The sequence below is a fragment of the Actinia tenebrosa genome, unplaced genomic scaffold (genome assembly GCF_029948245.1).
Source record: "Actinia tenebrosa isolate PJP-AT-01 unplaced genomic scaffold, QUT_ActTen_1.0 PGA_scaffold10__47_contigs__length_13832649, whole genome shotgun sequence".
NCBI classification, from domain to species: domain Eukaryota; kingdom Metazoa; phylum Cnidaria; class Anthozoa; order Actiniaria; family Actiniidae; genus Actinia; species Actinia tenebrosa.
Window position 1 is genome coordinate 6,077,175 of NW_028292570.1, and position 27,297 is coordinate 6,104,471.

Sequence of the window (27,297 nt, forward strand, 5' to 3'; positions counted from 1 at the left end):
GTATAGCGTTTTCTTGTAAGTAAAAAGACATCAATAACTATAGCCAAGAAATTGTGGTATATCAGGAGGTACGGAAGCCTTTGCTTATTTCGTAACTCAGTATAATAAGTGGAACACACACCGACTTACACCGAAAGTTATTGTGGCAAATATATATCCTTTGATTCATTCATTTGAGATGCACAGTCGATATGAACTCCTGTTAAGAGACTCCAAGGTTTCTGTTTTGTCACTAGATGCATATAATCAAAGTATTCTTCCAATGTACCAATATATGTGGTCTCAGTTTCTATATATTCTATATTGTGAACTCGACAAAGATTTTGTAATTCAATGTATATCGTTTGGTGTGAAATGTGATCATCCGGGTGAGTGTAGCCTTGAGAAAGTTCTTAGAAAGCGTGCTGAAGTGGACGCATGCGCAAACGTTTTTCAAATCCGTGAAACTTTAGTAATACTAAATAGCACAATTTCATGCAAATTCCATTGTTTTCTATTGTTTAATTAGCACTATTTTGTCCTATTTTGTACTATTTAGTGTTTCACGGATTAATTGTTCGCACTCTGTAAGGCATGTTTGAAAGTCAAATTTACTTATGTCTTGATAATTTGCATCCGGCGAATTCAGAGCATGCGCAGACGTTTTTCGCTCGTGTCGAGTCCAGTGAGAAAATGAGACAAAGTCGATAAAGGTATATATACACTGCTCATTCCCTCAAATACTCTCTAACAGATATAGGAAAAATTTGAGGTCTATTTTAAATAATCAACTAAATATAAAATACCAACGAAAGGCGACAACTGAAGATAGCTTCAGGGCGGTCAGAGAATTAAGAGCGAGACGAATACTGAACAGTTAAACATCTAGCGGGACTCGAGAACCCAACTGAGGCAGATTTTTTAATCTGCTTATACACTCGATGTAGCATACACTTAACATATAGATCTTTACCGAGTGACAAAAACACATTTCATAGTAAAACATCTGTTTATCAAGTAAAACTAAGTTCCGCTTACTTACGGTATGAAAACGTCTCCCATCCCTCCCTCCCTCCTCCCTCCCTCCCTCCCTCCCTCCCTCCCTCCCTCCCTCCCTCCTCTCTCCCTCCCTCCCTCCCTCCCTTCCTCCCTCCATCCATCCCTATACTATTCTGCAATTATGGATTATCAGACAAATATGCCACTTTGAATGCTCTTCCAAGAAGGTCCTTGCAAATCTGTTCCAAAAATTGAAAATTATATCAAAGGGCAATAAAGGCAAAAATTAAAAGCACACAAACCAAGCAAAAGCAAAAAGAAACAAGAGAATCAAACAAGAAAAGGGCAGCCGTTATCGTGTGAAAAACACGGTAAATAAAAACACTAAAAAAGTATTATATATGACTCTATAACGTAATTACCTCTGTGTAATTTGCTTAGTTATGCTTAACGTTTTTATTAGGTGGAAATAATCAATGGTCTGCAAACATACTGCCCAAGGACTTTCGCTTCATTAACCGCATCAGAGTTTTGTGAATGAAGGATCGGAAAGCCAAAGTTGTGTCAAGCTATCTGGAAGAGAAATTTTACATTTAAGACAAAGAAAAAAAGAAGGAAAGAAATAAAGGAAAGAAGATGGAAAGAACGAAAAAACACTAACTAAACAACATAAAATCATATATAATAAAAATAGCACGGTTTTTGCTATCTCAATGAAAGACAACAAACCTGAAAGCGAATGTTATTTGTGACTTTTAATTAATTTTTTAATTTTTCGACTGGTTTTTGTTTGAGTGAGAAAACTCACAGTACGTACGAAACGACACAGCAAGGCCGCTGCGCTGATTTGAGCTGGTATTTGTTTGATAAAAAAAAGTTACGACAAATTACGGCTCGCCTGCGAAACATCGATTATACCTCAGGAACGATATTCGGCCCTTACGGCCGTCAAATGGCTTCTACTATTTTTCACCAATCAAAACGCTGAAAAATTTTTTTTATCCAATCACAATACTCACTGTACGAAAGCCATTTGAGAGTCAGTATTGTACTCACGGATATATAAAATTCTTTAGAATTTTCGTATTTCTTATGTAATTTCCTATAATTTTTGTTTGTCTTTATTTATCTCACATCGTTTATTCTGGTTGCATGTAATGGCAAAAAAACTGCTTTGCGGAGGCCGCCTCTTGTTAACGTGATCAGATAAAATATAATTTTTTTTGCCGACCGCAGCATTGACCGCTGACAATCTCATTGTTTATTTGTTTAGAGTTTTCTTTAGTTCACTGAGTTCAATTCAAATTAGTTTTGTATTTTTGCGCTACATATTGTATTCCTTTAAGAAAAAGATATGCGATTCGTTCGGCATATAAATTAAGGTCGCGTAATCTAATACCATCAAATCAAGATACATTTGGACTTGGGGACCGATGGACTGACGACCGACTAACTCTCCCCATTCGTAATCGAAATATTCGACCACTTTAATGCTTTCTGCTCAAACAACGCTCATAAATTACCTTTAAGACCAAGGACTACTTAGCTGATAGATTTGGGGCTGTAGAAGTCATGAAGATGGCCATTTTTAATTGCGATCTTTATTTTCTCCTGGTTTAATGACAACTTCAAGAGCTGCCGTCTAAGGTTGCTGTCACGTAGGATTTCCACCGTACAAGCTGTCATGGTTTATGGTCTCCTTCTAGAAAACTTCCAAACTCTCCTGGTTAATCGTTATGGATCTGAGATTTGGCAGAAAATAATTGATCATGCAGGCGTCCAGCACCATACCTTCTCGACACATCACATTTATTCGGACTCGCTTCTTCAAAAACTTATAACTTCGGCTGTTGAAGTTACTGGAGATCGCAGAGACGATGTTCTTGAAGCTACCGGCTCTTTATTTGTGAATTTTATAGGACAGTATGGTTATGATAAAATATTACGGGTTTTAGGACGGCATATTCGGGATTTTCTCAATGGCCTTGATAATCTGCACGAGTTTATGAGGTTCACGTATCCAAAATTGAAGGCACCTTCTTTCTTCTGCACAGATGAGACAGAACGTGGAATGAAGATCCACTATCGTTCATCTCGTAAAGGATTTCTTTATTATGTTATAGGACAGATTAAAGAAGTTGGAAGAGTATTTTATGATCAGGACATTGACATGGAAGTTTTAGATCAGCGGGAAAGCAAAGAAGGATTTTCGGCAGTCATCCAGTTAAACTTCGACAACCGTGCGTTCATAGCCGCTAGGAGACGACCAAAAAGACATTCTGTCATTTCTCTTAACGACGAAATAGAGAATGCAAATATTCACATGGATGTATTTTACGAGGTTTTTCCCTTTCACATTGTTTACGATCATTCAATGACAATCACAAGTGTTGGCTCGAGTCTCGATGCTATTCTACCTGATCTCGTTGGAAAGAAAATTGCTCAAGAATTCTCTCTTATTCGACCGTTTTTGGAATTTTCATGGGAAAACGTAAGTTCATTGATTCAAAAGTATACTACTTTATTGATATAATATTTTTTTACCTTCTAGCATTTCAAGTTTATCTTGATTCCATGCCTGACTACTTAAATCAATTAGTTTTTCATCGATTCCACTTTTCTTGGGGAAGTAAAAGCTTAATTTAGATACAGCTTCAAGAGAATCCATATCTGAAAATTTTTATTGCATTTAAGAATTCCCATTTATAGAACTCACTGGAACTGCCAAAACTAAAGATCCCCTACCCTACCCCCCTACTCATGGACATACCCCCCCCCCCCACCCTCACAAGAAAAATTCTTAAGTTATTGTTGCTATCGAGTCCCCATCAAAAATTAACGTTTCAAATAAAAAATAAAAAATTCATTTCATTTTATTCCATTTAATTTAGTTCAATTACCATTATATATTACTACTACATTATATTTTTTGTGTGATCATAATAAATCGCTGAAAATCTCAATTAAGATTTCCTTTTAATATCTACTTCATTTGAATAACAAGATAAACTTGAAGCAGATTGCCGTTGTCAAGGATACAAAGATTATGATTCATCAAAATGGAATTAGAAGTTTCTAGAGCTAATGAAGAGAAAAATGGATTTGCGTTTTGGTATTGAAACTTTTCCATTTCTATTTTCAAGGTAGTTTTCCATTTTTTTTTTTTTTTTTTTTTTTTTTTTTTTCATCTAATTTATCCTACATTGCCGAACCAAGCCATATTTTCTTAACTACATTGTAGTAGATTTTTAATGCTGGTTTTTTGAATAAAAATTATGATTCTTAATTATTTAAAATAATATAGCTTTAGGTCTGAACAGCAGCAAATTTTAAAATATCAAAAAAAAAGAACAGGATTATTATTCTAAAACAAAACATGTTTCGGCAGTTAACCGCAATTCTTCAGTCATGAAAGAAATATGATAAAGCTTTTCCTTCTTATTCCCTCATTAGCAATACAGTTTTCATCCAGGCATAAATATTGTTAATTAGAACTGTCCAAATGGATTGCAATGACTGTTTCCTGATCTTAATCTGGTTTAACCTGAGGTTTTAATTTTGTTTTAAGTTTCAAGCTGATTCTATTTTTATTTGGTGCTCCTGTACCATCAATATAACTATCAAGCAGTTCTAATGTTATTACTTCTTATAATCCTTACTTATTCTTATAATCCTTCCTTCGTTCCTTTCTTTTTTCCTTCCTTCATTCCTTCCTTCAATCCTTTCGTCACTCCTTTCTTTGTTTCTTCCTTCGTTCCTTCGTTTATTCATTCATTTATTCCTTCATTCGTTCCTTTTTTTTTTTGTACTTTCAATCTTTCTTCCCTTCATTTTCCTTCCTCTATCTATCTTTGCACTCTTTTTCTTCTTCCTTAGATTTTCTTCCTTACTTATTCAGTTTTTGATTGATAAAGTTAAATTACCATGTTGATCGATCAAGATCTGGTTTTACGAAGGGTGGATAGCGCTATCCATACTTCATCTTTCACCAAAAACCATGTTGTGGAGGTTTGAAGATTATATTTGGTTTTTAATTAATTATTTTTTAAGGTAAAATACTAAAAAAATACTTAAGTCTTCACTTTACATCAATCATTCCCATGCCTAGTGATGTGTCATACTTAAGCAGCTAGTGCAGTAAAGGACCATTCATGCATAGTTAATTGAGTCTCAGATCTATTATCAGCTTCAGTTGTACTTGAAATCATTAATGCAACAGGATTTTCTACCACCTATATATGGTGATTGTCGCTGCATTAATTTAGTAAACAAGATGATTTTTGTTTCTCTCCTTCTCTTCTCTGCTCTGCTCTTCTCTGCTCTGCTCTGCTCTGCTCTGCTCTGCTCTGCTCTGCTCTGCTCTGCTCTGCTCTGCTCTGCTCTGCTCTGCTCTGCTCTGCTCTGCTCTGCTCTGCTCTGCTCTGCTCTGCTCTGCTCTGCTCTGCTCTGCTCTGCTCTGCTCTGCTCTGCTCTTCTCTTCTCTTCTCTTCTCTTCTCTTCTCTTCTCTTCTCTTCTCTTCTCTTCTCTTCTCTTCTCTTCTCTTCCTTCTCTTCTGAAGAGAAGAGAAGAGAAGATCTCATTTCTCAAGCTCCTCTATTTTCTTTCTATTTATTTTCTTCTGATTTATTTTCTCTTTTCTGACCTCTCTTTTTTTTTCTCTTTTCTTTTGTCTCTTTCCTCTTCTCTTTTTCTTATTTCTCTTGTCCTATTTCCCTTCCCTTTCCCTTCTCTCTTTCTTCCCCTATTTGCCCTTCCATCCTTTTCCATTTTATTGGCAGGATTATTAACAATTAAGTTTTAAGAATTGTTGCTCAAAATTGACTGTGTTACAATATTTCAGAAGCTGTATTTTTAGAGCTTAAACAAACCAGATTAACAAGATTTTTTCTCTTGACAAAGAGACCAGCTGTGATATATAATATATGGAGTAGTAGGCAAACAAAAATTTTAGTTTTTGGATAGCATTGAATTATTAATGGCATTTTTGAAGTTAGAAAGTTTTGATATAGAAAATATTACATATTGCACACAAAGTTTATTTTTAGCTCTTAAGCAAACATGTACAAATGTCATGTTGGATTGATAGTCTATACTTTTAATAGGATTGTTATACTTCATTTTAATGTATATTAACATAATAATGTAAGTTATGGATTTTAAAATGATTTTAATGCGCATTTGAGTATTTTATAGAAAATGCGCAATATGAATATGAAATATTTATTTTTTTCTTGTCATGCTGATTAGAAGACTATATCTCAAATATTTTCTATACCAAATTTAGATTAAATCTAATAAGATTTTGAATGTTTTTTGTTACATCTGCAACACATTGGACAATAGTATTTTTTTAGGTAGCAAATCCATGAACAAGCTAGAAGTTTCTTTCATCTCGTCATGTTGAGTAGAAGACTATAACTCGGATATTCTTTCTAGGTTTCTACATATGCCAAATTTAGATTAAATTTAATAAGATTTTCTAATGTTTTTGTTACATTAGACTGCCAAACATTGGACAAAAGTATTTTTAAGTAGCAAATCCATGAACAAGAAGTTTCTTTCATGTTGTCATGCTGAGTAGAAGACTATAACTCGGATATTCTTTCTAGGTTTCTACATATGCCAAATTTAGATTAAATCTAATTAGATTTTCTAATGTTTTTGTTACATCAGACTGTCAAAGGTTGGACAAAATTATTTTTAGGTAGCAAATACATGAGCAAGGTGTTTCGTTTTTCTCGCCATGCTGAGTAGAAGACTGTAACTCGGATATTCTTTCTAGGTTTCTACATATGCCAAATTTAGATTAAATCTAATTAGATTTTCTAATGTTTTTGTTACATCAGACTGTCAAAGGTTGGACAAAAGTATTTTTAGGTAGCAAATACATGAGCAAGGTGTTTCGTTTTTCTCGCCATGCTAAGTAGAAGACTGTAACTCGAATATTCTTTCTAGGTTTCTACATATGCCAAATTTAGATTAAATTTAATAGGATTGTCTAACGTTTTTGTTACATCAGACTGCCAAACATTGGACAAAAGTATTTTTAGGTAGCAAATATGTGAACAAGGTGTTTTCGTTTACTTGACATGCTGAGACATTAGACCAACTCTGATAATCTATAGGCAAAATATTTAATTAAAAATTGGTTGTTTTATATAATATATACTGCTACATACACCTAATTGAAAAAAACATTGTCATATAACACTAAAAAATAACAAAATAATAAATAGGAGTTACTAATTTTTTGAGCAAAACAGGTGTAATGTTTTCATTGTTTTAAAGTAATATATATAGATTACATTTTTGATATACCTTTTGTTAGTAGTATACAGTTATATTTCAAATAATGTCCAATACTGCATACTGAATGGTGCTTAGTGAATAGCAACTCGTGTCATTGTGGCAGATAATAATAGTATTTTGAAAGCCAAGTTCAGAGTTAGATACATTCTTTTGATAACATATTCAAGATATTCTATTTTTTGTAAGAACTGGTTTATTTACATTTTAGCTTGATTCTAAACCTCCTTTGTGCTCTTCATTATGCATGCAGTATCCAGTACTCAACATCAAACCTTTATTGATACTAACTTCAGGAGCTTTGGAAGGTGTGGGGCATAAGGGCTACCCTGCTTTTTCTCTTTTCCCATACTAGTCTCTTATATTTTCCAATCTTATCCCCCACTTTTTCCCATACTAGTCACTCTTATATTTTCCAATCTGAGCCCCCACTTTTTCCCATACTAGTCACTCTTATATTTTCCAATCTGAGCCCCCACTTTTTCCCATACTAGTCACTCTTATATTTTCCAATCTGAGCCCCCACTTTTTCCCATACTAGTCACTCTTATATTTTCCAATCTGAGCCCCCACTTTTTCCCATACTAGTCACTCTTATATTTTCCAATCTGAGCCCCCACTTTTTCCCATACTAGTCACTCTTATATTTTCCAATCTTAGCCCCCACTTTTTCCCATACTAGTCTCTTATATTTTCCAATCTTAGCCCCCCACTTTTTCCCATACTAGTCTATTATATTTTCCAATCTGAGCCCCCACTTTTTCCCATACTAGTCTCTAGTATTTTCTAATCTTAGCCCCCACTTTTTCCCATACTAGTCTCATATTTTCCAATCTTAGCCCCTACTTTTTCCCATACTAGTCTCTTATATTTTCCAATCTTAGCCCCCACTTTTTCCCATACTAGTCTCTTATATTTCCAATCTTAGCCCCCACTTTTTCCCATACTAGTCTCTTATAGTTTGCAATCTGAGCCTCCACTTTTTCCAATACTAGTCTCTTATATTTTCCAATCGTAGCCCCCCCCCCCCCCCCTTTTTTCCCATACTAGTCTCTTATATTTTCCAATCTTAGCCACCACTTTTTACCATACTAGTCTCTTATATTTTCCAATCTTAATCCCCCTCCCCCTTTTTCCCATACTAGACTCTTTTTTTTTTCTTTTTTTTTTTTTTTTTCTTTTTTCTTTTTCTTTTTTTCTTTTCTTTTTTTATTTTTGAAGAACAAAAGTTATATTAATCAACATACCAACTTGTTATCTCTCTTGTTGTGTTGAGCAGCTCGTTGATCGACCCATTCAAATGTGTAGGAAGATAAAATCTTGAACACTGTTCAATTAATTAATGTTTAAAGCTTCTTTTGATGGGAAATGCATGTAGAACAAACTAGAAGTATTTTTAAAACTCAAAAAGCATTGAAAACCAGGTGTTTTCTGTTACCAATAGGAAATAATATTGGGAGGATTATTTGATGGGGGACCTTACGTTCAATTGGGATTCGTTTCCATCCATCCGTTAATCCATCCATGCATCCATCCCATCCCATCCCATCCCATCCATTTATTTACTTTTTTAGTTTTAATGAAAAAATAGAGAATTGATAGAGAATAGAGAGCATAACATTCCGAAATTAATAAATATATTTAATAAAGTTTTGAATTCAAAATGTTACATATCAATGGAATTTTTCTTTTCAAGCTTAAACAAACGCAGTGAAAATTATAAGTTTTGTTTATATCTTGCTGAGATATTCTACTGATAAAGGCGCTATTACAGAGATTTCTAGAATCTAATATAACTTTTTTTTTCAAATTTTGACAAAGTTATAGCTTACGTGTTACTTAAGGTTATCTCTCAAAATATTTCAAAAATTGGTTATTGACGTTGATAAATGTGGTTTTCATTACATTCCACATCTTATCGTTTTGGCAGCTTGCAAAAAAAATTTAAATTTAGAGATTCAAGTGATTTGAAATGTTAACAAGTAGTTTCATTTCACAAGAGGTTTATAAATAACCCCATAAATCTGTTGATAATGTTTGGTTTTGCAGTCCAACTGGCAAACCTCATCGAAAAATATGTGGTGTTAGAATAATTAGTGTTGCATAAACGAGGGCTGGAACTTGGCAATTCCTCAGCGGACACACTAACCGGGATAAACCAGGACCGCTTAATTTAAAAAACTTTAGCCAATCAGGAGCGAGCAAAATCAGCATCATATTGAGATGAGATATTGTCAAGAGAGCATACAGTCAATTTCAAAAAACGTTGTCGTCGACCGGCTCAAGCCTAGGCGACTGGACCGAAAGGAATATGGGTAAAAATCACTGAAACGGTTAAATCTTCGTTCTGAATTAATTGTTCCCTAGTAATAGCTAGTAATAACATAATAATGGCGAGAAACAATCCATCAAATGCATGTCTTATGGTTTAGGGAAAGAAAAACAAAAAAGTTATGATCCAGTTCACAATTTCGAAAATATGAAGGCATTAAAAAAACGTCTCCTTCAACACTTCCCGCTCGCCTACGAAGGTTCGTGCTGTAAACCAACCATAACTAGTCAGATAAATTATGGAGTCAACTCGGCTTCAATGATTGCTACCCAGAGTTCCTTTCGGTCCAGTCGCGTAGACATGAGTTGGTCGACGACAACGTTTTTTGAATTGACTTTAAATAAGAGAGGGAAACTTCATAATAACATGCGTGCGCCGTGTAAATTATCGGTTGGGCTATTTTTAGTAACCGGATGCAGTTTAAATTTCGCCTTACCCTACTCCCGTGCGTCATCAATTTACGAGCGTGTGCTCTTTCCCTTTTGTTTTTAGTGATCAAAAGAATAAACGGAACGAGCGCACGCACGCGCGCGAGTTGATGACGCACGGGAAAATGCTAAACATCTTCACTTAAAGTTTTCGCGCCCTCAAAGTCTGTCTCCCTCTGGTCGAGTTTAATTTTATTGACAATGTTTTGAATGAAATCTCCAATGAACAGAGCCCCAACATCGCGCGCGCGTTATTAAGAAGTTCGTGCCATGGGGTATCAAATCATTGTCAAGTTAAAGGATATTGATAAGGTTGTTAAAGACAACATAAGTCGTGCAAAGAACGAGGGATCTAGATATGAAAGTGCACTTAAGGACGGCACAGGGGTGAATTTAATAGGGAAACCCTAGTGAGGTCTTGTGGGACGTGGTGGTTTTTGGTAACTCAATCTAATTATTTTTAGAAAAGTATAAAAGGAGGAAAGAAAGAAAGAGATAAAGAAAAAAAGAAAGAAAGAAAGAAAGAAAGAGAGAAAGGAAGGCCGGAGGATGGCAGAAGAACGAGAGAAGAACGAAAGAAGACAGAAAGCAAGAAAGCACGAAAGAAAGATAAGACGAAAAAAGAAAAAGAAAAAAAGAAGGAAAGAAAGAAAGAAAAAAAGAAAGAACGAAAGAAAAGAAACAGGAAAAGAAAAAAAAACTATAAATTCTGAACGTGACATTTTTACATTAGCTTTTGCGACAATCTTGTTCCTTCTATCATGTTTCTCTAAACCGGCTCTCACCCGCTTTGTTCTGTTCCTATTAACATATAGAAAACTAAGTGTTCACTTAAGAAGCCGGCTTGTGGTGTCAGGAAATATCCCTCTTATGAAGTGAAAAACAGCACATGTCGAAAAGCACGTCCTTTTAGTAAAGTATATTAGAGCGATTTTAATGTTTCGATTTTCACAACTTGATTACATCCGGATTTTGTCTTACGATAATCCAAAATTTATCAACACAGTAGAGTGCAAACAATATATCCGTGAAATATTAGTAATACTAACTTACACTATTTTATGCTAATTCTATTGTTTTCTTTTGTTTAACTAGCACTATTTTGGACAATCTAGTAATCAGTGTTTCACGGATAGAGAGCAAACAATTAATCCGTGAAACACTAATTACTAAATAGTACAAAATAGTGCTAACTAAACAATAGAAAACAATGGAATTTGCATGAAATTGTGCTATTTAGTATTACTAAAGTTTCACGGTTATATTGTTTGTACTCTACCAATGTTTTGAAATCCCACGGACTTTTCAATGATATCTTTGAATAGCTGACTCTTAAACGAGGCTAAGCCTGTGCAAATGAGTCTGTAGTCTTCGAAAATAGCGGCTTTTATGGAATTGAGGGGTTGCAAGCATTACCAAGAGAGTTAAAAGACAAAAATATGGCGGCCATTGTGGTACCGTTAACAATGGATGCTAATGAGAAATCTTTTGTTAAATGCTACCAACATGGCCGAGATGACGTAACGTGCAAACGAAGAATACGATGGGTTAGTGTAGGGTGTTTCACTTAGTGCCAAACTGAAAAATCACCAACCGGTTACAAGTATTTGATTTGAATTTTCTTATCTTTCAGATTGCTTACCACACAAACGTCGTTTTTGAATTACAATCTCGTCAGTCATCAATCAACATAAGGCTTTTAAAACAAAACGGAGTCAAGCGTAACCATTCGTCTTTTGGCTGCCCCGTGGCTAATGGCGGTCCAGTCGAGAACAGTGTGCCTGTCGAGAACTGGATCACTAGCACTAAAGAGGAGATGCAAGGACGTATTCACCTCAAGGGACAAATGATGCATATTGAGGAATGGAAATCCATGGCTTATCTGGCCACGCCTGTGTAAGAGACCTGTCATTTTTATCACCTTGGGGAGGAGGGGTCTGGAAATTTTTGCTTCAAGGTGGCAGCTTTAAAAAAAGTGCCGAAGTGTGACGTCTTCAAATTACAAATTGTGCAATACAGGTTTGAAATGTTCATATTTTAAGAGAACACACTATCGTCTACATTTCTGCCAACTTTAAGGCTGTTCCTAATTTCAGAAATGGAGATATTGGGTATTTATGCTCCAAAAAGCCAAATTCTCTACTTACACATCACCATAATACTTTGCGTCTTTGGGGGGAAACCAGAGAGTAAAAACCCACTTATTTTGCTGAAGGCTGATCAGACAATGTTGAAAATACCTTGTTTGGTATCCAAAAATAAAATGAAGAAGTAAAAAAACAGAAAAAGATAGAAGCTTGAAGACGTTTAAGGTAAATTTTAGAAAAATTTTCGTAAGTCAATACATTTTCTGTAAGACCTAAACTCTTGATGATCTCTACACGCAAAAATAACTTGGAATAAACTGATAATCAGTACTGTACAGATAAAAGCAGGTATAGTATAAATTCAATTAAGAAACCTTTCAATTTGGGACAGTTTTTTGATTGTTTACCCCCAAAGACATAAGGCATTATGGGGATGTGAAAGTAGAGAATACATTTTCTGTTATTTTGGACTGGATCCAATCACGTTAGATGCAGCCTCAAATAAGAGAAAATGCGGGGATATTTTCGTATTTAATCACCTATATCTCAGCTGTTTTTAGCTCTATCGCTCTGAAATTTCACACTTTATTAAATTTATACATAAAGTTTCTGATAATGTTACCAAGATCCTAAATGTCTTTTAAAATATTTCGTGACGTCATCACTTCGGTACTCTATTGGATGAATACAATAGAAAGAGAAACAATGTAAACAAAACAATAGAACGAGTCAAGAATGAAAACTGTCGCTTGTTTTGGCCTCTCAACAGCTCTTCTTAGCGGGTGGGACATTACTAACAATAAAGATTGACTGAACCCCTCCCCCCACTCCCATCCCTACCCACAAATCACTATCTTCATTTTGTTCAAGTGGTTCTGGTTAGTGTGGCTGCTCAGTGACATAATCTGATGTCTGTTAATTTGTTTGTTTTTGTTTTGTTTGTTTGTTTGTTTTTGTTTGCTTGTTTTTGTTTGTTTGTTTGTTTTTGTTTGTTTGTTGTTTTTTGTTTGTTTGTTTGTTTTTTCGTTTTTTGTTTTTTCGTTTTTTGTTTTTTTGGTTATTGGTTTATTGGTTTATAAACCTTCTAAACATATAAATCTGTTTTCAATGTACTTTTATAGGATTCAGAATCTGGATGTGATGTGTCGAATCGGACTGTTCATCAATGATCTCAGTATGCATGATTCAAGTAGAGATCTTGTCTTGGCAGGAACACAGCAGTCTGCTGAATTGAAGCTTGCCCTTGATCAGGTTAGTGGGAAGATTATCCTCATACTACTCATCAACATCATCATCGTCTATTTTCACCATCATCACGTCACCATTATATTAATGTCATCGTCATATCATCATCACATCGTTATTATCTCATCATCACCAACAACAACAACATCAGATCAACATCATCACATCATCATCTATCACATCAACATTATCACGATTATCATCATCATCATCGCATCATCATCACCATCACATCACCGTCTGCATTACCATCATCAACATCACCATCATCACATCACTATCATCGTCATCATCATCTCCATTACCATCATCATCATCATTATTTCCACGATCGTCAACATCTATTACATCCATCACCACGCCCTTTCTTCTCCCGTGAATCGACTACGGGTGTACTGCGCATGTCTCGTACAAAAAATTATGTTTAATCTACTGCGCATGCCGCGTACAAAAAATGATAATGTTTTATCTATACCATAGGAGGTGCAAAAGAGTGCTAAACTAGAAGAGAGCATGCGCCAACTCGATATCGAGAAGTTACGAACAGACACGTTGCTGTATCAGATGATCCCAAAGACTGTTGCAGATCGCCTGCGTAAAGGAGAACCAGCACTCAACACTTGCGAGGTAAGCTGCAATCTAGCATCAACCTACCCAATCTCGTACCCAGAGCCTGCGTTTCTTCTGGACCGCGGCGAGGAACTAGGGCATAATCCATCTTTGGCGCATGCGCAATTTTCCGGAACTGAAATATAAACAATAAATTAATCTTCCTTTTTAAGGATTTTTTTTTCAAACAGAGTTTCGTGTTTACTCCCGATCGAAAAAAATTTAGAAATTGGGAACAATTTTTTTTCCTTGCCAAGTTTTTGAACGCATGCGCTTTTATAACGGAAGTACAAGAAATCCTGGTCTCGAAAATGGGTTATGCCAGAGCCCTCGTTCTCCACCGCGGGCCAGAAGAAACGCAGGCTCTGGGTACAAGATTGGGTAAATTGAACGTTTTATAACGGGAATAAAACGGGAATCTTAAACTGTCTAATGGTAGTAAAAAGTGTATATTGTAAATCATCCTCAGAGCAAATCGACCAATAATATTAACTTTGATCACTCGGTGTATTTTATTTGAACTCATTGCTTCATTTTCGAGGGTTTCAAACAGTAAAAAGCCTTGAAATAATAACCGGGGGAAAACGTGTGAAAAAAGTGTTCGCTGTTCGAGTTTCCTTACTGTAATATTAGGAAGATTAAGACTAACGTTTTTCCTTCCCGCAAACGGCAAACGTGACCACGTTTTCATCGTTTCCCTACATTTCACTTTACCTTTTGCAAACCTTCTCGACAAAGACAAGTATTCTTTTGTTTATCTACTGCTTGGATTTTTTTGCAATTCCTTTTCAGTTATTCAAAATATTTTTTCACTGATCATCTTGCGTTACACGTTTGCCGTGAACGGCTATCTAAACTCTCTATTAAGTGCTACCCTCGTGAAAAAAGGACGTTTTTTTAAAGACGATAATTTTAAAGAATTTTTTAATGGTCAACTGACGTTTCACGTTTGCCGTAAACGATAATCTTAAACTCTCTAGTAACCGGGAAAAAACGTGTGAAAAAAGTGTTCGCTGTTCGAGTTTCCTTACTGTAATATTGTTATACTTCGTAGACGTTTTCCGAGGTGACGATATTGTTCAGTGATGTCGTTGGGTTTACTACAATCTGCTCACTCATTTCTCCAATGGAAGTGGTCACTATGCTGAATTGCATGTACACAACGTTTGACAAGCTGAGCGAAAAGCATAACGTCTACAAGGTAAAGTTGATGTATAATTCCACTTGGACAGAGTGGCAGGGTTTACTTGAAGAATGTACAGTGTATGACCTCTCCTTACGGCACCTCTATCAATATCACAGACAGCCCGGATCATTACCATCACCACCATCATCGTCATTGTCATCTACATCACATCAGGCATCAAGCTTTATTTATTTGAACAAATAAGCATTTTCTTACCTTTCAATGATCTAAATATAGGATTTAGTGTAATCTAACATAAAAGGAAATGTGAATAAAGATATATTGTACTGTATTGTATTGTAACCTTATAACACAAGTGCCTTATTCTGGCATCTTTTCGTTCATCAGGTCGAAACCATTGGTGACGCATACATGGTGGTCAGCGGTGTTCCAGAGCGCACTAAATACCACGCAGAGCATATTGCAGATATGGCTTTGAACGTACTCACTGCAATGCCCAACATCAAAGATCCCGCACAGCTTACTGAACACCTTCAGGTCCGCATAGGGGTCCACACGGGAACGGTTGTAGCGGGTGTGGTTGGATTGAAGATGCCGCGGTATTGTCTGTTTGGAGATACGGTGAATACTGCTTCTAGGATGGAGTCAACAGGACTGGTGAGCTTTTTTTATAGGATTTGAAAAGTTTAGTTATGTCGAACCCTCTAACGCCCAGATCAAACCATGAAACAACCTCTGGGCTGATCTAAGTCAGGGCATGGCTAACTCACAGATTAAACCCTGAAACAACCTCTGGTGTGATCTAAGTCAGGGCATGGCTAACTCACAGATCAAACCATGAAACAACGTCTGGGCTGATCTAAGTCAGGGCATGGCTAACTCACAGATTGAACCCTGAAACAACCTCTGGGCTGATCTAAATCAGGGCACGGCTAGCTCACAGATCAAACCCTAAAACAACCTCTTGGCTGATCTAAGTCAGGGCTCGGCTAACTCACAGATCAAACCCTGAAACAAACTCTACGCTGATCAAAGTCAAGGCTCGCCTAACTCACAGATAGAACCCTGAAACAACATCTGAGCTGATCAAAGTCAAGGCATGGCTAACTCACAGATAGAACCCTGAAACAACATCTGAGCTGATCTAAGTCATGCAAGGCTAACTCAGAAATCAAACCCTGAAACAACCTCTGGGCTGATCTAAGTCAGGGCATTGCTAACTCACAGATCGAACCCTGAAACAACCTCTGGGCTGATCTAAGTCAGCGCACGCAAGCATTGAGAAAACGGCATTTTTTCTTACCATGATTTCACAATATTTCCTTAGTTATTGATCCTCTTATTCTTACTTCTATATTTTTTTATTTTCTTTTTAGCAAAACGCGATTCACGTTAGTGAGTCAACCGAAAAAAGGCTGTCGAATGAGAACTACATACTCAAGCATCGAGGAAGCATGGATATCAAGGTATTTTATATTTATACAGTCATACCTGTCTATAACGGACCTTTATATATCGGTCACCCTGTATATAACGGTCACTCAGGAATTCCCCGAAAATCTTGCCATGCATTCACTGTAAAATTTAATGGCGTCTATTTCATCCCCTAAAAAACTTGTCATCTCTAGTGCAGTTATCGTATTACTGTGAAAATTTCAGTGCACGAACACGGCCATGACGCGGCAAGGGATACGCCAGACCAATCACATTGCACGAGAATTTACTCTCCATCCAATCAAATACCCGGAACACGGCATAAACACGGCGCGGACACAGTCACGCCAAGGTCACGGCAATGCCAGACCAATCACATTGCGCGTGAAAAAAACAGCCAATTAAAATTCTAGAAAGCATCATGGTCACGGCACCTCACGCTTACGGCACTGAGCTTTTCACAGTCATACGAAATCTGCTCAAATCTCCACCGCCAGTACAGCAGTAGCGCTCGAACTGCTAACGGGCTCGAACTGAAAGCATGTAAATGCGCCTCTGGAAACTGCTATACAGTCCATGTATGACCCCGGACTACAGTTCCAACCAGTTTGAGTTAGTTAGGGTTGATTTGAGAGGGAGGAAAAACCGGTGGACCTGAAAAACCCTCGGAGTCCGAAAGAGAACCAAACAACTCTGCTCACATGGGGGTGACCGGAATTCGGTTATTTGTTCATCATCAATAAGAGGACAGACAGATAATGCTAACGTCAACGAGCGCGCGCTCTTTCCGTTGGTTGTTTTGATCACTAAAAATGAGAAGTTTTTATCGCTTTTGTTATTTTAAAAAACATATACACCTACTTGCAAGAAGGTTGTCATACAAGAATAGAACATTAGTAATTTAGTGAGAAAGGAATACATTAAAAGACAAAAGAAAAAGTTCAGCTTCAGTGATCTTCTTTTGTTTTTTAATATAATTCCTATCCCACTAAATCATTAATGTTCTATTTTCGTATGAGAACGTTCTTGCAAGTAGGTGTAGACATCTATTTGTTAATCTTTTGCAGCTTTCTCATTATGCTTCTTATTTTTAACCAGGGAAAAGGAGGAATGAAAACCTATTGGCTGATTGGTAAAAACGAAGACCCTCCCCAGGATCTCGACTCCATTGGTGACGCCATCAGCTTGATATCAGACAACGATTTCATTGGAGGAGCAGAATCCACCATGTCCGATACTTCCGTTAACGTATTCTTCGGAGATCATTCGTACGATACTCGTATGACGATCAGTCAAGCCGACTTGCCGATACACGATCACATCTGCGCACCGGACTCCGAAGGCGAGCCTGTGGCATACTACGGACACTGCCCGCATAATGCTAAAAAAGAGGAGAAGTTACGCGACAAGTGGGATGAATTAGAGAACTCCACGAAGGAAGACAGTTTGAAAAACACCGACAAGAGTTCGAAGAAATCATCGAAGAAGAAAGCGAAAAGTTTGACAAAGGAAAAGAACGAGAATGATGAAAAAGCTATTGAGGATATCAAGAAAGCTGAAAATGGCGCTAAACAAGAAGGGAAAGGGTTGGTGTCGACTTCTCTTTGTGTTATATTGTAAATTAATTGTAAATTAATTGATTAATATTGATTATTATAATATTAGATATTAGTATAATAGAGCGGAGCTGAGCTGTGATTATGAGATTTTCCAAAGTTTCTCGGAGCGAAAGTAATACTAAGACGTTTTTTAACCTAAATTTTGTCTTTTCTCTGATATTCAATATTAATATTGATTCTTACGATATTAGATATTAGTATAATAGAGCGGAGCGGAGCTGTGATTATGAGGTTTTCCAAAGTTTTCCAGAGCGGAACTAATACTAAAACGTTTTTTATCCTGAATTTCGACTTTTCTCTGATATTTAAGTCTAATATTATACTAAAACAATTATTCACCTCATGCTCAGTGAATATGGTAAATATTTACCTCGCCGCTAGAAGACTCGCTCGGTAAATATTTCCCCATATTCACTTCCTCTTCGGGGAATTATTTTAATTTTAGACTTTAATATCAGAGAAAAAAAGAAAAGAAAAGCCTTGGTCATTTTACTTCCGGTTACAACCATTGAATGCCGTCTCATAATCACTGGTCACTACTCGACCAATCTCTATATTACATACATTAATACATACAAATTTTATCGATGTTCCCTTTGACAGGGCTTTTCAGCCTTAATATAACAGAAATAAAGTATAAAATAATTTACAATCCATTAAAACACTCATTAATAATTCATAAGCTTATGGTCCAATTGGAGCCACCATACACGTCACGTTCATGAACCTTTATACCCGATAAAGTCCTCTTCATTAGTATTCAAGTGATTTTATATAAAGACACATGTGTCTTTATATAAAGACACATGTGTCTTTATATAAAATCACTTGAATACTAATGAAGAGAACTTTATCGGGTATAAAGGTTCATGAACGTGACGTGTGATCTTTATATAAAGACCACTCGAATACTATGAGGATGACTTCATCAGGGATGAAATATGCATCCAAGTTTAGATGAAGACTTAGAGCTTCTTCAAGGCCATAGTCAACCCTAATGATCTTTGACTAACGTGCCTATCTTTGCCTTGGCACGCAATATCCAACGTGTGGGAGCTTCTATTGAATCTGGTTGCGCATGCCCGTGACGTCAAATCTCTATCGAAGTATAAAAATCCATGTTCGTGACGTGTATGGTGGCTCCAGTTGAACCAAAATCTTATAAATTGTTCATGAGTGTTTTAAGCAGTTCAAAAAACTCGTAGATCGTCTTTTATCAGGTATTTATACCTGATAAAACACTCCTACTCGTTTTTTAAACACTACTTAAAACTATATACATATAATATAATTATCAAAACTATATAAGAAAACTTAATTATTCGAAATCTATAAGGATAATCTATAAAAACTACAAATACTTATCTAATCTTTATTAAATATCCTTTTAAAAAGGGCACGCTTAAAACTATTAATATTTATACTATTTTTTAGATCAGTAGTAAGTGCATTTATGTCTAAAATCATCATAATGGATGGATTTTGAAGTATTTTTTAGCTAGGGTAGTGCGAAATCTTTTATCGGATTAATATTTTAAAACTGTTTTCTGTAGCAACGTAAGTCAAACGAAACATTCATTTACCCAAAAGTCCATTCTCAAACTCATTCACATTTGAAAAAATATAACATACGAAATAGAGTTTCTTCGCCCAGGGCGGCAAGGCAAAACAAAGATGCTGAATGACCATCCCACGATATTTGAAAAATGTCCTCAGTTGTGGAACTGTTCATTTTCAAAATTTTACTTTTGTCTAGTCGTCTTGTTATTATAACAAAGCTTTGTATATTTGCCCCCTGAATAACCTATAATGCCTTGCGATTCAAGATGGCCGCCGCTTCTACAAAGTAGCCTATTCGACTTTCCTTTTTTTTTTTTTTTTTTTTTTTTTTTTTTTTTTTTTGGACTTCGAAAATTGCTAATCCAAACACCTCGATGTTAGTTTTTAGACTAGCTTTTTCAATCAATGTTTGAAAACCAGATAAAAAACTTTTGTTTCAACTGCTCATTTCTTCGCTTTACGAAGCCGATATTTTTCTGCTTGCGTCGCTAGTTGAAACTAATCCATCATTTTATTGAACAACATTTAATTTTCTTACATAAATTATCTCCCCAAAAATAAACATTGTAAGTATGGATATTTGTACCATAATTGTAAAAAGATCCAGTTGATCTGAAAAAGTGCAGTAGAATGACGTCACTGCAAAACTGAGTTGTCAGTGAAGTCTGCGAAAATTGTACATTGAAAAATGAAAACATGCCCGCCATTACAATAAAAATATAATATAACTCAAAATATGTAACTCATAACATATAACTCATTTAACTATTTATATTTAGAAACATTAGTTTTTTTCCATTTGGTGACTTAGAAATCCGTGATTTCAAGAGGAAAAGTGATACCTCAGTTTTGAAAATTTTCTCGATTCAGATTGGCAAACATTTTTTCTCGGATCAGCTTGATAACAAAATTTGCGAGGGATTCTGGTAGTAAGTAGTGTAGCTGTAAATGTCGTCGTGCTATTGTAAAATTTGCAAATCAAAATTGACGAATTAGCCAATCAGCGAACACTTTGTTCGTATCTCAATATTTCCTAGTTCCAAGTTTTTCAGCTTGATAAAAGACTGGAACAGCTTTTACTCGAAAACACAGAAAATGAAACTCATCCGTGGAAAGATTAACCAAATACGTTTTTTTTTTTTTTTTTTTGTAAAATAGCATATTTCAGCGTTCTTAGGCCCCGTCCACACGTATCCGGAAATTTTCGTATCCGCAAATTATTTTTTGCGGATACGAAAATGTTTTCGTCCACACGCAGCGTATTCGAATCGTTTTCACCGTCCACACGTATCCGTTTTCGTAAAATGTGCGGATACGGACACAAAAATTTGCGGACACGTGTGGACGCAACCCGTATCCGAAAATAAAAAATTGCGGATACAAAAATTTGCGGATACGTGTGGACGGGGCCTTAGTGGGAAATATTTCGTTTTGACAAGAAATAATAGAAAATACTTAAAGTTTTCGCTGACAAACAGCGCCTAGATTTCTAATCACCCTGGCCCGGTTGTACGAAGGGTGGATAGCGCTATCCGGCAGATAAATCCTTATCCAGTGGATAAGTCGATGCTGTTGTCCAATAAATTTATCCACTGGATAATGTATATTCGTCATCTCATATTCGTCGCCGATAGCGCTATCCAGGCTTCGTACAACCGGGCCCTGGTGCATGCCAACAGTAATACAATAGAGCATGTGCATGTTACGTCATAGCCACTATCTTGGTTGACGATAACACAGCATTCCTTATTACCTACTCTTGTTAGATCAACCAACATGGCGGCTGTTCCATTGTCATTTATATTTCAAGGGATTTTGAGTCACAAGGTTGCACATACTGTATATCTTATTTTTTTGATAACGAAAGAAAAAAAAGATTGTAGGAAATTTGGATAAAATGGTCATCAAGTTCTCTTTGACAATTTTCTATTAAGATTTTCTTGCTCGTGTAAATGATGAACACGTTTTCCTTAACAAGTTTCGGTTGTACTCGCAATGTCTGTCAATCAGCGGAGCAAAAATTGATTCCAATCTCGTCTTGAGCAATTTTCATTTACAGAATTGGGCTTGTGAAAAGACAATCACTTTGCAACGTTTTCCTCGTTGTTATATTAGCCGTTCAGAGTTTGAGGAAAAACTGGGTCGAGTTACAGTGCATTATGGGACTAACAATAACGTTCTTTTTTCACCTCATTCCGTGATCGAATTGAAATTTAGAAGTTGATTTTTGCGGAGGGGACTCGAATTCGGGTCGCATTGATAAGAGGCGAGCGCTCACAACGCTACGCCACCCGTGCTTCCAGTAACTGTTCTTGGACATACTTCCAAGATGGCGTCTATTTCGTCCCTTAAGTATTCTCACAATGCACTGTTACGCCACCTCGACCCATTATTATACTCGACCCTGAAATGGCTAATACACGAACAAATTTGGGTCTTGACAATTTTCCTAGTCAAGGAAAAACCTAGCATTCCAGCTTTTTATTTTTTATTCATTCGGTAAGGAAAAAATGACCATTTTCCTACATCTACACGAATAAGTTTTCCTTGTAATTAAAACGTTTTCTTGTACATTGGTCTTAACATTGAAATGGCTTCCAATTATTTTTGGGCCAATCACAACGCTTTACAGTTCCAAGGTATGAATTCTTCCTTTCTGGAAAAGGAAACCAATATTACAATAATGAATTTGTATTCTTTTATTAATTTCTTGTATATACCATAAATAAATATATATATATATATATAGACTCAGATTTTCCTTATACTTGTATTACCGGAGAAAAGCAATCGTATAATAAAACTACAAGTATGCAAACTGAAGTGTATTCCCTACGTTTATAAGAGAGTTTTCACGTCTGCGCATGCTCTGAATCCGTATACAAATTAGTCAAAACATATGTAAATTTAACTTTCAAACATGCCTGATAAATTGGACTTCACAAAATGCCAAAACTTAGTGTCCATGCTTGAAACTTAAGGCTGATTCTTTCATATTGTGTTAATAGAGTATCTTGGTCTCACAAAAGTATACTCGCGAAATGTTTTGTATACTCGGAAAAAACATTTATTTTCTTCCTCAAACTCTTCTAAATTCTTTAAAAAGTGCTGAAAGGCACGCATGCGCAAACGGTTTTCTCTAGTGTCACAGCGGCCATGTTGGTGTACTCAAAGAAATACATTTTCTATCCTCGGGGAATTGAACTCTATTTTTATGCAAAAACTATGCAGAAAATTTCTATTGTTTGGTACACCAATATGACTGCCTTGACACGTGAGCGAAAACGCTCTATTAGTACATTCAATAGTCTCCCTCGCATCCGTTTTTAGTGTCGGTTGTCACGCAGCGTTGCGTGACGACCGACACTAAAAACGGATGCGAGGGAGACTATACATTCAAGAGAGCACGAAGGAAGCCAGGACCTTCATGGTCTCTTGGTACATTTGCTACTCTCACGACCATTTGGAAACCATGTTTCTAAAAAAGGGAAAAAGGAACGTTTTTTGTACAAAGATTTTTTTTTTTAATATGAAAATAACAGTTAACTTGGCTTCCAAATGTGCTTTTCCTTGCTCTTCCAAGATTGATTAAACAATGCAACAAACTTGCTGATATATATATGACTTTGATAACGAATCAATTCAGCTCAAGGTCCCCTGGGGAAGGCTCTGCTGGATGGCAAACAAACTTTAAATTGCTTCGTATCTTGAAATCGAAAGTATCTTATAAGAGGAAAAAGTATTTTTGAACCGGTTTTGGATACGACATTAGTATTCCAGCAAAAAAAAATTTAAATAAAGGAAGCCCAATTTTTTTTTTTTTTTTTTTTTTTTTTTTTTTTTTTGTTGTTGTTGTTGTTATTTTTTTTTTTCCTGCCATCCATTAACAATCAATGTATTGCAAAAAGCCTATTTTGGAATGTCTTAGTTTGCAGCATAGGTTGCTATCAATAGACGTCACTTCCAATAATAGGCGCTTTTAATGGCTTAAAAAATTCGCTTACTGGCCGAAAGCTCGGTTATTAAATTTATATAAGAAATGAGGCGGTAAGCCGTGTGGGATGGGCTCGGAAATCAAAACAACTGTCCACGGTTTCTAGTTGAGCAGGCTCATTTAATCAAGTCAGGGTTCGTGCTGAGGTAACCACTTAAAATTCAAAGACTATTCAAGATGTATACGATGACCTAAAAATGAATTTTCAAGGAGTATGTTCAGCTAAATATGCCAAGGTTGTACACGGTGGTTGCACATGGCCGACTTTCAGATTTTCCAATCTTTTTGACTAGATCTATTTCAGAACCATACAAGTAATGATCAAAGCAAAAATTCAAGGAGTTTTCAAGGAGTTTAAGGAGTAGCACGGTTCTGAATCTTAAGTTCAATTACGGCAAAAATTTCAGTTAGTCACCAAATCCAAGCTAATATTCGAGACTGAATCGAAGTAACTAATTTATCCAGTGATGCATCGAGTAATTTTATCAAATAAAATAAATAATTTACTAAAAAAAACGTAAAGCAATACCACTTTGAAACACAAAATAAACTATCGTAATTTGTTTTTCAAGAGGTGCTTAAACCCAACAACTTTTGCTTTTTCACTACTAAATTAAAGAGGAAATGGCTTACGATTTCAACTTCTAAAAGATACGACGATCACCCCCGCTTTTCGTTGTGTGCGAGTACCTCCACCCCCCGGAATCAAAGGTATCTTGCATTTTTCTATTTGGAATTAAAGTTTATAAATGTGATAACAGAACGAGGAATTCAGTTCTGTATTCCCACGGACCTCTAACTTAGAATGAATCTTATTTATATCTTCTCTCTTTTATATGGCTCGACTTAATTAAAGTCCTCAGTGGACTCGACATCACTAGTAGAGTATGTCATTTCTCTCAGTCCCTTAAATCCATTATTGCAAAGACCAACAAGTTAGTTAAGGTTCTTTTTTCGAAGGTAGTTGGTTTCTCTCTTTCTGCAAAGCCAAAAAAGCTATATTTAAATTCGATAATACGAGATAGCTGCGCCCTGACTAGCTTCTAAGATTTCTCAACCAGGAGGTTGAATTGTTTTACTAGGTTGACGTACTTTGGGGCTTATTTGCTTTTCTGCGTTTGCCTATTTATTATACTATTTAATTTAAGTGCTTCGTAAGTAAATAAGCCCGAGGTTCATCGGTTCTACTACTCGACCTCTGCAAAACCTGTTGAATTATTCGTGAAGAGTAGGAGATTGTCTCCCGGTTCAACAGCCTATCCCAATCTGGAGGCATAATACTAACATACTAACAAATCATTCATGATTGTAAGCTCCTGGAAATGGCGCTACATATATTCATCCCTTAATATAAGCTAATTTCCAATTCGATATACGAGATAGCCGTGCCATGACTTCTAAGATTTGTTAACCCAGAGATAGAGGTTGTTTTAAGTTGAAGTACTTCAAGCTTATTTGTTTCTTCTGTTTGTTAACCCATTAATACTATCAAGTCCAAGTGCTTGTTAAGTGAATAATGCCTAAGCTACAAGAGCCATTGAACAAAAACCTTCCGTCATTCATCACAAGTGCCGGGTTTATTCATCAAACGAGTGATTCAGTATAATAGAGTAAGTTCAACTCGACAAAGAAGAAGGGCACTTTACAATTAATTTATATTTTAAACAACCTCTGGGCTGATCTAAGTCAGGGCATGGCTAACTCACAGATTGAACCCTGAAACAACCTCTGGGCTGATCTAAGTCAGGGCACTGCTAACTCACAGATCAAACCCTGAAACAACCTCTGGGCTGATCTAAGTCAGGGCATGGCTAACTCACAGATTAAACCCTGAAACAACCTCTGGGCTGATCTAAGTCAGGGTACGGCTAAGTCATAGATTGCACCCTGAAACAACTCCTAGGGTGATGTACGTTAGGGCATACGGATAACTTACAGATACTGAACCCTGAAACAACCTCTGAGCTGATCTAAGTCAGGGTACGGATAACTCATACATTGAATCCTGAAACAACCTCTGAGCTGATCTAAGTCAGAGCAAGGCTAACTCATGAATAAAAAAGGGAATTTACAAAATACACAATATGCATGTTTTTAACTAACCATTCTTGTGTAATGCATTAGACACAGCAAGTGTGTCGGTTTGGGGCAGATGTCATTAAAGATGTGCGCCGATTTATCAAATGCAAATTTAAAAAAATACAAAAAGCGATCGGTTCTTCCTTTTTTCGTTACCCTAAGAGATAAGAAATGCGGAATTCCTAGATTTTAAATTTAACTCTCTAAAAGATAACAAAAAGCTGACTTTTACCCTTCAGTTTAGTTCAGTTTAGTTCCTCTAATAGGTAACCAAATAATACATTTACACAATTTAAGAAATTAGCCTATTTGTTAAATAATTGATTAAGGAACAAGTTACGACATGTTCAGTGTCCCTGTTCGTTATGTTAACACTTCTGGACGTGGTGGTCTTGATGGTAAGTTTGACCACCTATCTAAACAAAAGAAGAGGATATATAGAGCTGCTTGTTATAGGCTTAGTAGCTCAGTTGCATACTCTCTCAGTGATAGCACCGTTTGACTTTGCTGAAGCCGAATATACAAAGGAAGAAAGAAAACCAAGCTATAACCATTCGTAAGTATATGTTTTGATTGCAATTCGAGTTTAATTTGCGATGAATAGACCTTCAGCACGACGGTCTTGCTAGGTGTACCGCAAACCTCAAACTGCAGTTCGAAGCCAGGCGTTTTACGTCAAACTTTCCAAACATTTAGCAAGGTGCCATAACGAAGTTGTTGCTATTAGAGCATTGAATTTCATGTTTGCGGGCATGTTCCTTCGCCTCATCCGTAGCACTTAACAGTAAACCTGATGCTAAAGGTCTTTAATGCAGTACAAGTTTTATCTCATGTATAACTTTCTAAAGTTATGTAACCTGAAAACTTTCGTCCTTTTTTCGCTGTTATTCATCTTTTGATGTGGATGATTGCGATTCATCTATCTGTACAACTTGTAAAAATTATTTTCCAGATCAACACCATGAATTTCAAGTTCCTTTTGCTACTTTGTTTGATCTTTGTGATCTTGATGCCCGACGCCGAGGGCTGGAGACGACGACGACGTCGCCGCAAAAGCCCAACCGGTTGCCACAAGTCTTGTCATAAGTATTGCGGCATGAGATGTAATCCTTCCTGTCACTTTACTTGCTGGAAGCGATGTTACTGGGTTAATTGCCACGGAAAGCGCGATGCGCCTGAAGATGAGCCTGAAATCCCGTACAAAGATCTTGCACCAAGTAAAGAATGATAGGAATCATAGAAGTTCAGATTATTAAGGATTATCAAGGAATACCAATAATCTTTTAGTATGCACTGAATGAAATATGTAACTTAAGAGTAAATTGCAGTAAACAATGAAACATTCACTTGAAAGTTGTTTAATGTAGTTTTTTCCACCATCACTCTATGAGCTCCATTAAAGTACACCTAACCTCTACAGGATGCCTTCGTGATTTGAAAGCCCTCATTAAATATAAGAATTGTGCTTACCAATCTTC

The 27,297-nt window shown here is 36.3% G+C and overlaps 1 protein-coding gene and 1 long non-coding RNA gene across 2 annotated transcripts; both read left to right on the top strand.

Annotated features, from left to right (window-relative positions):
• Positions 1 to 2,338: 2,338 nt before the first annotated feature.
• Positions 2,339 to 18,981, top strand: LOC116286782 (soluble guanylate cyclase 88E). Its single transcript, XM_089026913.1, has 8 exons — positions 2,339 to 3,469; positions 11,679 to 11,941; positions 13,254 to 13,383; positions 13,858 to 14,004; positions 15,041 to 15,187; positions 15,521 to 15,790; positions 16,510 to 16,599; positions 17,666 to 18,981. Exons 1-8 carry the CDS (start codon positions 2,663 to 2,665, stop codon positions 18,185 to 18,187), a joined length of 2,376 nt encoding a protein of 791 aa, XP_088883039.1. The 5' UTR covers positions 2,339 to 2,662; the 3' UTR covers positions 18,188 to 18,981.
• A 7,186-nt stretch (positions 18,982 to 26,167) lies between these two features.
• Positions 26,168 to 27,172, top strand: LOC116286783 (uncharacterized). The gene is made up of 2 exons (XR_004195991.2): positions 26,168 to 26,375; positions 26,772 to 27,172. It is a non-coding gene; the product is annotated as an uncharacterized LOC116286783 (long non-coding RNA).
• The last annotated feature ends 125 nt before the right edge of the window (positions 27,173 to 27,297 follow it).